General features: G+C 44.8%; 1 protein-coding gene across 3 annotated transcripts in view; it reads right to left on the reverse strand.

The window, feature by feature from the left end:
- Window positions 1-8,267: 8,267 nt before the first annotated feature.
- GLS (glutaminase) overlaps window positions 8,268-14,749 on the reverse strand; it is a 116,693-nt gene continuing 110,211 nt past the window's right edge. For all 3 annotated transcript variants that reach the window (XM_050916354.1, XM_050916355.1, XM_050916357.1), the window contains 3 exons: window positions 14,044-14,120; window positions 13,894-13,957; window positions 8,268-11,758 (listed from right to left, as the gene is read on the reverse strand). In XM_050916354.1, coding sequence (XP_050772311.1) covers window positions 11,602-11,758; window positions 13,894-13,957; window positions 14,044-14,120 — 298 coding nt within the window. In that variant the 3' untranslated portion in view covers window positions 8,268-11,601. The remainder of the gene's footprint in view (window positions 11,759-13,893; window positions 13,958-14,043; window positions 14,121-14,749) is intronic.

Raw genomic sequence — 14,749 nt, forward strand, 5'->3', positions numbered from 1 at the left:
TCTATAAAATTGGGACATCTGGTCACCCTAGGGGGGAGAGAGACAGAGGCAACCCTTTAAGAATGTGGATAGCCCAGCAGAGGGTCATGGTTATACAGGGCCTGGTCACGTAAGAAAAGGGGTTTTTTAGGGCTGTCAAGCGATTAAAAATTAATTGCACTGTTAAACAACAATAGAAGAAGATCATTTAAATATTTTTGGATATTTTCTACATTTTCAAATACTGATTTCAGTTACAACACAGGACAGCGTACAGTGCTCACCTTTTTTATTAGAAATATTTGCACTGTAAAAACCAAAATAGGTGAATTGAAATATACTAATTGAAGTGCTGTAGTGCAATCTCTTTATAATGAAAATTTAACTTACAAATGTAGAATTATATACAAAAAATAACTGCATTCAGAAATAAAGTCCACTCAGTCCTACTTCAGCCAGTCACTCAGACAAACAAGTTTGGTTACAATTTGCAGGAAATAATGCTGCCCACATCTTGTTTACAATGTCACCTGAAAGTGAGAAAAGGCATTCACATGGCACTGTTGTAATTGGCATCTCAAGATATTTATGTGCCAGATGCGCTAAAGATTCATGTGTCCCTTCATGCTTCAACCACCGTTCCAGAAGACACGCGTTGTCCATGCTGATGACAGGTTCTGCTCGATAACAATCTAAAGCAGTACATACCAATGCATGTTCATTTTCATCATCTGAGTCAGATGCCATCAGCAGAAGGTTGATTTTCTTTTTTGGTGGTTCACGTTCTGTAGTTTCGTCAAGAGTGTTGCTCTTTTAAGACATCTGAAAGCATGCTCCACACCTCATCTCTCTCAGATTTTGGAAGGCACTTCAGATTCTTTAACCTTGGGTTGAGTGCTGTAGCGATTTTTAGAAATCTCACATTGGTATCTTCTTTGAGTTTTGTCAAATCTGCTGTGAAAGTGTTCTTAAAACGAACATGTGCTGTACCATCATCCAAGACTTATAACATGAAATATGTCGGACTGCAGGTAAAACAGAACAGGAAACATACAATTCTCCCCCAAGGAGTTCAGTCACAACTTTAATTAACGTGTTATTTTTGTAACGAGCATCATCAGCATGGAAGCATGTCCTTTAGAATGGTGGCCGAAGCATGAAGGGGCATATGAATGTTCAGCAGATCTGGCATGTAAATACCTTGCAATGCTGGCTTCAAAAGTGCCATGCGAATGCCTATTCTCACTTTCAGTTGACATAAATAAGCAGCAAGCAGCAGTATCTCCCATAAATATAAACAAACTTGTTTGTCTTAGCAATTCGCTGAACAAGAAGCAGGACTGAGTGGACTTACATTACTGCACTCAAAAACAAAATGTAAAACTTCAGAGACTGCAACAACAAAAATCTACATTTGTATGTTCTTTGAGTACTTGCTCATGTGTATTCCATAGTAGGTGTGCGTGTTCGAAACGTGCACTGGTGCTGGAAGTTTTTCCCTCAGCAGTACCTGTAGGGGGAGCGCTGCTGCGGCCCCTGGAGTGGTGCCGCTATATCATGCTATAAGGGGAGCCGCATGCTCCCCCCGACCCTCAGTTCCTTCTTGCCGCCAGTGACTGTGCATCAGACCTACTCACTCCAGCTTTGCTGCAGCTCATCTCAAATCTCGGTTGTTCAGTAGTACCTGTGTTAGTTAGTTAGTAAAAGTTCTAGTTTAGTTAATTAATTATTCTTCTGGCTGGGGCATGCCCTGGGCCCCAGGGTTTAAATCGTGCAAGTCTTGCAGGCATTCGATGCCCAGGAGTGACCTGCACACAGACTGGCTCCTCTGCCTGGGTGAATTCCACATCAGTGACCACTAAAATCTGCAGGTCCTTCAAATGCAGGACGAAAAAAGAGAGAGACATAAGACTTTGGGCCCTTCTCATGGAGTCAGCACTGGCTCCTACCCCAGTGCGCCAAGTGGAATCGGCACCGGTTACTTTGTCTTAGGCGTGTGGCGATCTCCCAGCACCTTCCAATGGCCAGCACTGCTCTCCATCAAAAAAGCAGAGGAAGGCTCTCTAGTCTCAGAAGCATAGAGAGAAGGCACGAGGGGAGGCTAGACCCACGTCGGGCAGCCCCAGTCCCCCTTCCCCGGGCTCTAGAGCTCTGACTCGGGTCAAGTGGAGCAGCCTGGTTACGTTGACTCAGACCTCTCCACCTGAAGTCTGCATGCCTTCAACAATGGAGGCCCTGCAGGCAGGCAAAGATATGACCCTGCATATGCTCGGATCATCGCCAGCAGCTGGACCCCGCTCTAGATGCAAGCCGCTGCTGGGGTCTTGTCAGCTGACACCGACCCAACTCAGATCCCGGTCAACAGACTGCTCGTTGCCCAGTGTCCTGTCGGGACACAGCCCCTAACCTCCACTCTGGTCACCCTCCAGGCTGTCTGGCAGGGTGCCGTTGGAGCGCAGTTCTAGGTACCGCTCTATGCTGAGTACAGAATATCGGCAGGACAGGTGCTGATGCTGTAGACACTCCTGCTCTCTGTGCAGCTACCAGAGCCGCTCCTGGCATGGACGCCGTCGCTGGTCGAACTCCAGCTCTCGCACGTTGAGGCACTGCACCCACCACTCCCAGCGGGGATCGCCAGCTCCGCATCGTCACAGATACAGATGTCAAAGTGTCTTGAGGAGTAGCAGCTCGAGGCGGTACCATTCCTCAACGTTGGAGTCCCGGTCCCGTGGCAGACACCATGCTTGGTACCAGCGCACATACTGCTTGCATGGCACCGACAGGTCATTGGTAACCCCAACCTCGACCTACACACAGCGCCCTATGCTCCAGCCGAGCCAACCCGACCAGCCAGTGCCACACCAGGGCCAATGGCAGGGACCCCCGGGACAGAGCCAGTAGACCCCTGCTCCCCCCCCGTGCACATCCAGCAAGGCCCTTGGTCAATAGCAGGAGCATTGGAGGCTCCATCAGTTGCACTATCCAGACCTCTGAGGGATAAAACCGGCAGGTCATGACTCCTCAGCACCGCACGAGGAGTCCAATGAAGGGGTGGACCCTGTGGCACCAGCCGACATGCAGAGCCTGGTACCACCTCCCTCCCCCACACCGGATGACAAGATCACAGCTCCGCCCCCCTCCACACCACAGGAGGACTTCAGGGCCCATCAGGAGTTGCTAAAGCGAGTAGCATCCAGTCTCCATCTCCGAGCTGAGGAGATGGAGGGACCCTTGGACTTGCTGTTTAACATGCTCTCATCCTCAGCACCAGGCAGAGTGGCCCTCCCACTCCATGAAGGGGTGGCTAACATCTCCAATGCCCTCTGGCAAACACCGGCCTCCCTGGCTCCAATATCAAAGGTGGAGTGCAAATATTTCGTGCCCCTTCGTGGGCACAAATATCTCTATATTCACCTGGCCCCCAACTCCCTAGTGGTGGAATCTGTGAACCACTGGGAAAGACAAGGCCAACCAGGACCCGCACCCAAGAATAAAGACTCAAAGACTAGACTCGTTTGGCAGAAAGCTTTATTCGTCCGCCAGCTTCCAGCTCCGGGTAGCCAACCACCAGGCCCTCCTCAGTCAATATGAGTTTAACTTGTGGGAGTTGCTGCCAAAATTCAAGCCCTCCCTTCTGGAGTGCAAAAGGAAGGAATTTAAGTCACTGGTGGAGGAGGGCACCGCTGCTGCAAAGGCTGCTCTGCAGGTGGTGTCAGATGCGGCTGACATGGCTGCTCAATCCGTGGCCTCAACGGTGTTCATGCGCAGGGCATCGTGGCTACTGCTGTCTGAGCTCTCCGCGGAGGCGCAGTCTGTGATGCAGAATCTTCCCTTTGACAAGGACCTGTTCATTGAACAATCAGGCGTGAGGCTCCACAGCATGAAGGACTCACGTACCACCCTTCAAACCCTCGAGCTCTACATCCCACCCAAGGAAAAGCTTAAGGCACAAGCCTCCGTCCCTGCACTCCAGCTGAGATACGAGCCCGCCTACAAGAGGTCCAAAACTTAGAAGAGGTGACCTCAGAGGCAGTCTCGCTCCGCCTCGCAGCCTGGGCCCTCCAGGGACAAGCATCAGGGCAAGAAGTGGTTTTGATTGGTTGCGGGAGGGTACCTTGGTGTCCTCAGAGAGGACCCTCCCACCAGTAAAGTTAGTTTTCAGGAACCACTTATCTGCTTTCCTTGTGGAATGGTCCCAAACAACATCGGACCGATAGGTCCTCAGCACCATTTCACAGGGTTATATGCTACAATTTGCCTCCCGCCCGCCCTCCCTCTCCCCTCCCTTCCCTTGGTTGGCAGAGGGGACCCATCGCATCTGCCCCTGCTACAGCAGGAAGTGGGTCGGCTCCTCAGCCTGGGAGCTGTGGAGACGGTTCTAGGGGAACTCTGGGGGAAAGGGGTTTACTCCTGTTACTTCCTGATCCCCAAGGTGAAAAGGGGGCTCCAGACCCATCCTGGATTTGCGAGGCCTCGATTGGTTCATGGCAAAACGCCGGTTCCTCAGTCTCTCTGGCATGTATCATACCTGCTCTGGACCCTGGTGATTGGTTTGCGGCCCTGGACCTTCAGGATGCATACTTCCATGTCCACATATTCGAGGGGCACAGATGCTTCCTCTGCTTCCTAGTAGGACAGGACCACTACCAGTTTACAGTCCTCCCCTTTGGCCAGTCCACCGCACCCAGGGTGTTCACAAAGTGTGTGGCTGTCTACCTCAGACGTCGGGGGGCGGGTACAGATATTCCCCTACCTAGATGACTGGCTGCTCAAGGGCCGCTCGCGGTCCCAGGTACGCAACCATGTGGACATGCTCTTGGCCATGTGTGCCAACCTAGGCCTCATAGTAAACGAGGCCAAGTCGACACTGGTCCTGGTGCAGTGCATAGAATTCATAGGCGCTCTCTTGGATGGCTCCAAGGCAACAGCCTCCCTTCCCATAGACAGGTTCCGAACCCTGAAGGGGCTTATAGTCTCGGTCGTGGAGTTTCCCATTACCACGGTCAGGGCATGCCTACAGCTCCTGGGCCACATGGCAGCATGCACGTACGTAGTCCGCCACACCAGGCTTTGTATGAGGCCCCCCCCAGCTCTGGTTGGCCTCAGGAGTTCTCCCAGGCCTGGAACAAACTGGACAAAGTCCTCTCAGTACCAGTGTGGGTAATCACCATGCTACAATGGTGGTCCTGCCCAGCCAATATGCTCCAGGGAATTCCCTTCCAGGACCTGACTCTGTCACTGGACCTAATGTCCGACGCGTTGGGCTTGGGGGCACACATAGGGACCTCACGGACCCAAGGTTTGTGATCCATGGGAGAGCTATCCCTTCACATAAATGTCAGGGAACTCAGGGCGATACGTTTAGCTTGCAGGATATTCAGCTCACAGCTACACGGCAAAGTGGTCAGAGTACTCACGGACAACACCACTGTGATGTTTTATATCAACAAGCAATGCGGGGTGAGGTCCTCTGCCAGGAAGCCATCAGCCTCTGGGAGTTTTGTATAGCCCACATCTCCCTGAAGGCTTTCCACCTGCCAGGCGCCAACAACATGCAGGCCGATTGCTTGAGCTAGGTTTTCTCCTCCCTACACGAGTGGTTGCTTCACCCCGAGGTCACTCATCAACTCTTGCAAGAGTGGGGCACTCCTCAAGCAGACCTGTTTGCGACCCGACACAACCACCGTTGCCATGGGTTCTGCTCCGGGGTGGTGATGGGGAGAAATATGATCTCTGACACCTTCCTCCTGTCATGGTCGGGTCAACTCCTTTATGTTTTCCTCCTATTTCCCCATTGCCAAGGTCCCGGAGAAGGCACACGTCCTTTTGATCACAACCCGCTGTACACTGTCACAACGACAAGGTTCAGTTCTGCTCACACCCTGCATTCCTCCCCAAGGTGGTCTCCATCGTTCACATGAGCCAGGACATCTTACCTGTCCTCTGCCCTAAGCTGCATACCTCTAACAAGGAGCGCCGCCTCCATATGCTCGATGTGCGCAGGCTTCTGGCCTTTTATCTGGATCTGACTAAGCCGTTCTGCAGCTCTTTGCAACTCTTTGTTGCTTCAGCCGAGCGCATAAGGGGCCAACCGATCTCCACCCAGAGGCTTTCGTGGTGGATTACATCATGCAGCCACACATGCTACAACCTAGCAGGGGTTCCTGCACCACCTATTGTAAGGGCTCACTCAACAAGGGCTCGGGCCTCGTCAGCTGCCTTTGGGGCCAATGTCCTATCCAGGACATCCGTAGAGCCACTACCTGATCCTTAGTACACACGTTCACGTTGCACTACGCGATCGTCTCTCATGCCAAGGATGACGCTGTTTTCGGTAGGGCTGTGCTCCAGCTAGGGAATCTGTGAACTCCTACCTACCTCCATCAGACACAGCTTGTAATCACTTGTGGCATACACATGAGCAATCACTCGAAGAAAGGAGAGTTACCTGTTCTGTAACTGGCCTTCTTCAAGATGTGCTGCTCATGTCTATTCCACATCCCACCCTCCTTCCCCACTGATGGAGTTGTTCCAGCAATAAGGAAATGAGGGTGGGGGGGAGTGTGCAGCTCCGCTTATAGCACGCTATAGCAATGCCACTCCAGGGGTTGCAGCAGCACTCCCCCTACGCGTACTGCTGAGGGAAAAATTTCCAGCACCAGTGCACATGGCGCATATACACACCTACTGTGGAATAGACATAAGCAACACATCTCGAAGAACACCAGTTATGGAACAGGTAACTTTCCTTTACACTTTCATGATAAAGAGATTGCACTACAGTACTTATGAGGTGAACTGAAAAATACTATTTCTTATCATTTTTACAGTGCAAATATTTGTAATGGGATGAATGAGTAAAGTATAATGAATGGGTAAAGTATAAATGGCCTTGAAGAAAAGCTCAGGACCTTCTATCTAAGGAAGGAAGAGTGTGGAAAAAGCCTTCAAAATGATTCTAAATGTCTTCCCTTTCAGCACGTACATTTATGAAAAGAGCAAGACTCACATCCTAGACACTTTAAAAGAGGCAGTATATAAAATCTTGTGTCCATTGAGCTGTTAATGTCCCTGGTTTCAATAACACAATATTCAAAATCTATTAAGATGGATGCAAGTAATTTTTAAAAAAATTCCAAACATGTTAGAACAAGGAATACAAATTTGTCTCCCCACTGATGTTGGACAATTCCATTTTGGCAAACAATTTTTCCATTGTATTGCAACTGGGTGAGAGGTTTGCAAATGTAACTGGCAAATGAGTGGTTTATGTAGTGGCCTAGAATGGGACCTCAGAGGCTTAGCCAGTCTGATGCCTAGTGGCACTCACTTTGTACGGCAGGTTAGTAGTCCTGATACGTTCTCTGAAACAAGGCTTTTTATTATATCTAATAATTTCTAAATCACATTTGAGGATGCAGCACTTCTGCTATCCCTGCAGGAAATTCAAAGGTATTGTTCTTTGGAGGATTCAGGGATTTCTGCATCAGATTGAATTTGATTGCACTATATTATAAAAAGTTCACTTTGCTCCATAAGGCCATCTACAATACGTTGAAACCATGAAATCAGCAACAACGTAGGTCTCCACTCCTGGCTGCAATATGAGACCTATTTAGTATAGGGCTAGGTGATGTTGGTTTTCAGTAGAATCCCTTGATTGCTTCCACAATTTTCCGCTGTAGTCTGAGGCTGGAGTTTGTGAAGAACCTTCAGGAGCAAAATGATGCATGTATATCCCTATTTTGCCCTCTGTGTTTCTTAACTATTTCAATAGTCAGACCATCCCAACTAATCCCTGCCTCACCAGATTCAGAGACCTTTACTTCCCCATCCCAGCGACAGCCTCTATTCCTAAAGAACAGACGTTGGAGACAGCCAACACTTTCAAAAATATATGGACATTAGGGTCAGCTTCTTGTTAGAATGCTCACAGCAGGTTGGTTACTCCTTTGTATTATCATTTCTCCATCACCAGCTGGACACCTGTATTGAGTGAGGGAAAGCCAATGAGCTCCTGTTCGCTATATCAAGCTTTTAGACTTAAAACTACTGTATTCACTAGCGACTAACCATGAGATGGAGCCTCCTAATAATTTGATGCTACAATTAAAGCTTGTCACAAGGCCTTCCCAAAACAAAAGTAGCCTTGACACTGGAGGGTATCAAAGCAGCCTACATTGGAGGGCTCCACAAAGTCCGCTCTCTTTGGCTACTTCACTTGGTGGTATGAGAGGTAGGTAAATAATGTAGCTATCCAGAAAAACCACAAAAACCCCTCAAACATCTCTATTTTTTGGTATTCCTTTTTAATTGTGCTGTAAAAAGCAACAATACCTGGATTTTATTCATTAAAATAAATATCTTTCATTTTCAGGACCAGTACAGCTCAAGTATTTTTAAATTTAGATTCACTTACAGGAAAATTGCTGAAAGCAAATACATTCATCACTGTCTATTCCCCACAATAAGGAATCTAAAATGTCACACCAATCAGTCACAATTGCTGAGAGTAAGTACAGCATCAATAAAAACACTCATTGACAGTCCAGCTCTGCAGCTAAAAAGTATCAGCCCAGTACATCACATTTTTCACAAAAGGATGGGATAATTAACGCTAAGACCAGCACAATATTTCTATGTACAAAGCATTAAGTTAGCATAACCATTTCTGGTTGCTGTGATACATAAGCAGCACATATATGACATAACACAGAAAACTCTTTGGAGCATAAGGATGTCAGCATTTGATAACACAACAAAAGCCATTTAAATTAAAACCTACATGTCAGTGCCAGCAATGATGAGCAGCCACACCAGTGAACTACATATATTTATAAATAATTGCATATATAAATGCACTGCTTCCACTGGGCACAAATCTTTGCAAAATAATATCTCCTGGTACAATGAGAAAATGCTAAAACTATCCTGGTGAAAATGCATTGGTGCTAAAATTCTAGCTAAAAGCTCTTAATATAGTGGAGGAAAACGTTAGGTTCAGGGACAGCCACAATCTCTATGCTATTTAATTAAAATGCCTTTATCTTCTCAGTTCATATACCTTTTGGAAAGGTTATTGTTCGAGCAAAGTAAATTTTGACTGATTTCAATTACATCAAAATAAATCACTGACATTTTTTCTGAGACCACAGAGGATACATTTTCTTAGCACACTAGAGATACACAGAAATCTGATTAAGTTAACAAACAGAATGCATCTCATAGCTTGAGACCTAATCAGTACCCTCAGAGCGCAACCTGAGAAATTTTACTCCCACAGGATCAATTTGGTAGGTCCTAGAATGTTAGAGAGGAAAACATGGGATTTAGTTTGCCTCATTTTATCCTCTGTAGGAGTGCAGCAGAGATAGGGCCTTGAGCTCTCAACAGTGACCCATCTGGCCAAGAAGGGTTCAAAGGGAATCCCATCCAGTTCTTGGTTAAGGAGGAAGGTGGCTGCAACACAAGGCAGGAAAGGTGAAGGTTATAAAAGCATGAGGCCTTCAAGTGAATAATTGACTTGAGGCAAAAAGCAGCAATATCAGATCGGGGGGAGAGTGACTAATGCCAGGCAAGCATTTTTACCAATCTGATTTCAGGGGTTTAGGCTTTCAAACTACTACAGGACAGCATCTTTATTATGAGAGAGGCCACTGCTTGTGCTGAATATCAAGTGCCTCCATTTGATTTCTCCTCCTTAGAGGAGGCAATGTGCATAGAGGCTGGAGCACTGGAGTGGTACGTGGGAGACAAGGGTTCCATACCTTGACTCTGCCACTGACTTTCTGGGTGACCTCTCCATGCCTCATTTTCACCGTCTATACAATGGGCACCTTGAGATCTATGGATGAATTATTATTACTGCCATGTTTGAGATGTGTGCAGTTCCCACAAATGGTCTTATTCCCATGCACAGCCTGATTCTTGACTATCACCTACTTCCAACAAATGTGAAAGATATTCCTACCAGGTTGTTTTGTGTGTTTTTTTTTTTTTTTTTTTTAAAGATGACTTCACTCATATTGTAGTGTCAGTAATCAGACATATTGTTACATTGGCAAGAAGCTGATGTAGTGTAATGGTCCCAAAAACAGAACTAATATTTGGATTTAGAGTTCTAACGCCTGGTATACATGGGGCACAGACTACCATGTGAAGAGGGCAAATGCAACAGTTCACACACAAATGAACTGCTTGATTTGTGCCCGTTTCTGATCTCTTACCTGTTTCACATCAGCGTAACTTCAGAAGCTTCAACAAAACTATTCAAGGATTTATGCCAGCATAAGAAGAGAGATAGACACCCACAGTTTGGCATATCCACAACTTTGCTCATGTTTTGATTAGCTTTATGCCTCTTTAAGCTGTTTCACTCCATGAGTGTTTTTTATTGTGAGTCTAACTTATTTAGAATATTTGGTTTAGTATTTTGCCTTTCATATACTTACATTCCCCTAAAAGGTTTTTGGTATAGTTGCAGCTAAGGACAAAATTTAAGACTGAGATGAATTATTTTGCAGCCTACAAGACCCCCACGATGCACATATACCTGTCAGGAACCAATACATACTGTGGAAGCACCTGCTTTCCCCAACTAAGGGAAAACACTTCAGCAGCTGAATATGGACAGAGAGAGAGGCTGGACAATGGGCATTTGAAAGAAACAGCTTAAAAAAAAAAAGTCAAACAAGTGATATTCCTCCATGGCATTTGGTCATCAAACCAACCTTAAAACAGATTCCCTGAAAAAATCATCTCTAAGAACAATTAGCCCAGACCATTGACAAATGTCACCATTATTTTGAGATTTATGCTACATAAACAACCACTCAAGGTGGCATGTGCCTGTAATTCTAGCTACCTGGGAGGCTGAGGCCGGCAGATCGCTTGAGCTCAGGGGTTCTGGGCTGTGGTGTGCTATGCCGATCAGGTGTCTGGTGCCACTGACAAGCCTGGCCAATGGGTGGCTGAAGGACTCGCTAGAACAATGTGTTGTGATCAGCCCTCTCTGTGAGGGCTGATTGACCAATCGATGTAGGTGACAAGGTGACTATGTAAACAAGGTTCCATGGGAAATTTAGGGGAAACAAGATAAATGCAGATCCTTGTTCAACACACCCATGTTAAATCTACACCAGCATCCTCAACTCCTGAAATCTAGCAAAACCACAATGACACTTGCACATGGCAACAGCATGGTTCCACTTGGCCACACTGTAAGACATTTGTTTAGAAATGCAAATTCAGCAGAAAAATTCCTGACCATGGTTTGAAGATACACATAGAACGCAAAAATAAATTAAGTAGTGCACAGTAAAGCCATCAACAGCTAATACTTCCTCTACATCAATTATATGCAACATGAGGTAATATTGCTCACATTATGGAAGGAGATTCTTGGGTGGGGAAGAGAGGGGTTTGTTTGGGATTTGTTTGTTCTTTTGGAGCGGTTGGGTTTGTCCACTGCATATCATGAAGAAAACTCCTGTAACACTGAAATAAATGAAATATTCTGTAAAATATACACCACTGTAAGACAGAAATATACACGCTCTTCATACTCATTTTCCACAACAACATAGGTAAGTGATTTGACTCTTGGGATCTAGCTGAAGATGGTTAGAGTAAGCCATCTAGATTTTTATGAACTGTTTGATTTTCCTTTCCATCGCAGGAATCCTCTGGAGGTGTGTACTGGATCTGGAATTCTTGAAGAATTTTAAATACATCATGGTGTCCAAAATGTAAAGCTTCATCCATAGGGGTGTTATTCCATCTGAAACAGGAAGCACAATATTTCCAAAATCAGTAAGCAAGTAAATCCACCACTATGAATTCCATTATACTTTGATGTTTGAGACAACAATTGCCAGTACAGTATGTACTAAGCTCAGGGACTACATAAGTACCTTCAGTGAATTGGATAGTGGGTGACAACCCTTTTGACAACAGATGTTTTCACTACTTTTTACTCCTGTTCCCCCTTCAGTATCAAAATAACTAATGGAGAATGAGTGGGATTCCATTCCTTCTTGTGCTTCAGTATAATTGTTTAATAAATTTCAGCCCAACTAATCACACATCCGTGTAACACCACTGTCTTCAATGTGATTTCATGGGTGTCACCAAGGACAAAATCTGGCATGAAGAACTTTTACTACCACGGATTCAGACCATAAAACTTCCCCAAAATAATCCCTAGATTTCTTCTAGAAGAACATCCAAACTTGATTTAAAAAATGGTCAGTGATGTAGAATCCACCATGGCCATTGGCAATACATAAAGGAATAACCCAGCTTGATCTTCAGTCCACAGGCTGATTGTGCACTGTTAATCACTGGAAACAAAACCTTTTTACTTGAAAATGTGAAAACTGAACACTTGATATTGAAATCAGTAAAAGATGATAAAAACAATTATTTTTTTCAGTCATTTTTCACAGCAGAACTGCACTTTAATGGATAGTGTCAGACTAGACGAAACAGTAGCTAAACACATACATATGCATAACCGCTGCTATTTTCACATCATCCACACTAAACCCTCCCAAATGTAACAATAATATGCAAAGGCTACTGCATACAATTGTATATTTTCCCCTCTTAAACAGGAGAGTAAGAGATATCTAAATATAGTATTTCAACAAAGCAAATGTAAAGTATTTTTTGCCTTCCTTTCACCAAGGAAATCAGCTCCAGAAAGGTGCCTCATTATTTTTACTGAAGTGTTTTTTCTAGTGTTGATCTTTGACATCCTTTTGGCACAGGACAAACTCTTCCCCTGAGGGGTTTTAATGGAAAAGCTGGTAATTAGAGCAGGTGCAAACACAATACAGATTTCCCACCAACTTTGGTTACATTTTAATCGTGGTGTAAGAACTCTGTAGCACTGTTAGTTCCTTTTGAAAAGGACTGTATCAAAAAGTCAAAATCTCACCTTAATAGTAAAGCTTCAAAATATCACAGGTAATGATAAACGACAGAAAATGCTCTGCCTTTCTGACACTCCTACAAGCACCATAAGGAGGACATTGTGCATATAAGACAAGACATAAGCAGACATATTAGTCTGCACAGCACTGCATGAAATAAACTATCAAATTAAAGCTCATTCAATGCTTTACTGTTAAATAGCAAAATCACAGTTATCCGGACAGAAGAATTAAAAGGTACAGGCAAACTGAAGGGAGCAGAGAAAGACACAAGTTTACTTGAGTAAGAGAGCTAGAGAGTGGACAAAAGTGGTTTCATTACTACTGTCAGGCATTGTTTTCTATAAGTGAGGGACCTTGCACTGACCTATTTTTTTCTGGTTTCCAATGCCATACTGCGAGTTACAGTAATAAAACTGAAGGTGAAATTAAAAATAAAAAAGTTAATGATTATACATACAAGCCATGTGGAGTGCACCTCTCTCAGGACACCAGAACAGTAAAACAGCCTTTCTAATGGGGTCAAGTTCATACTGAAGTTTGTGAATAGTTTTAGTTATGTTGGACACACGTAAACACTCTTACACCCACATCCGTGTGTGCGTTTTACATATGTATTCACACACGCACATCAAACTACAAATTCCTTTTTCTTAGCTTGACGCCTTTTTTGAAAGAAAATTCTCCAGCCACTGATTTATTTTCTCAATCTTCCCTACTGAGGTCTGGAATTCCTGCTTCTTTAAGGGGGGAATTAGTGTTGCTAAATCAAATGGGCAGAAACAGCTCAAGGGAGCTCTAGCACCAGCTGCAAGTTAGCTGGGTAGATCAGATGGTCCCAGTTGTCACTACTTTCAGCATCCCATGAGATTTCAGAGGAAACAAAGACTCTGGTCGAATGACTGCAGTAGGGTTGTATTCACCAATCTAATTAGTTACTGGAGCTCCCCTCCCTCATACTAACAGTGGAATTGCTCACCTGTCTTTGGGGAAAGGATTCACTTTGCAGGCTTCCAGCAAAAATTTAACTACTTCCACATGACCTATAAAATAAAAGAAGGATTTAATATACTTTTTAAATGAAGCCCACTAAATTAATAGCTTATTCTTATTTATCAAGAGTCATTACCTTCTGCAGCTGCTACGTGCAATGCTGTTCGTGAATCATAATCTCTCTGCTCCATATCCATACCCGACAAAGCAAATCTGAAAAGCCAAATTCAGAAAGATAATCATAGAAATAATTACAAAAATACAGAAGTAGTCATGCTTCTACTGTAAAACAATGAAATGCCCTCTGACCGGATTTAAATGGTATCTGACACTGCACCCCATAATTTTCATAATGATGATAGGATTATGCCATAGTTATGATGTATTTTATGCAAGATAAGTCATGCGAAGTGTCATTGGAAAGGTAATGATCTGCTGGATATGATTATCCTATTTGCATGCATGCATCATTTCTGTTAGGAATATTGACTATGTATCTGTATTACAAATGTGTTTACACATGGGGAACACCCACTAGACAAGATGCTTTCATTCTGAAAAGTTGGGTGGGGAAGAGCCATTAGAGAAAACAATAGACATTAGAAGAAGTTTATCTCCCAACTGGAGGCCTTCCTGAGGATGCTGCCGACAGCCTCTGAGTCATGGTTGCTGCGACACTACAGGGACATGTCACCAGGTCACATGGTGCTGTATTCCATCTTGGGATGTCAGTATATTTCCACTGACTGACATGGGAACTAACCTTGGAAACAAAGGGTTCCCACCATATGCAAAAGCTATATAAGGCAAGAGAGTGACATCATCTTGGTTCTTCACTGACT

This window comes from Gopherus flavomarginatus, chromosome 10 (assembly GCF_025201925.1).
Source record: "Gopherus flavomarginatus isolate rGopFla2 chromosome 10, rGopFla2.mat.asm, whole genome shotgun sequence".
NCBI lineage: Eukaryota > Metazoa > Chordata > Testudines > Testudinidae > Gopherus > Gopherus flavomarginatus.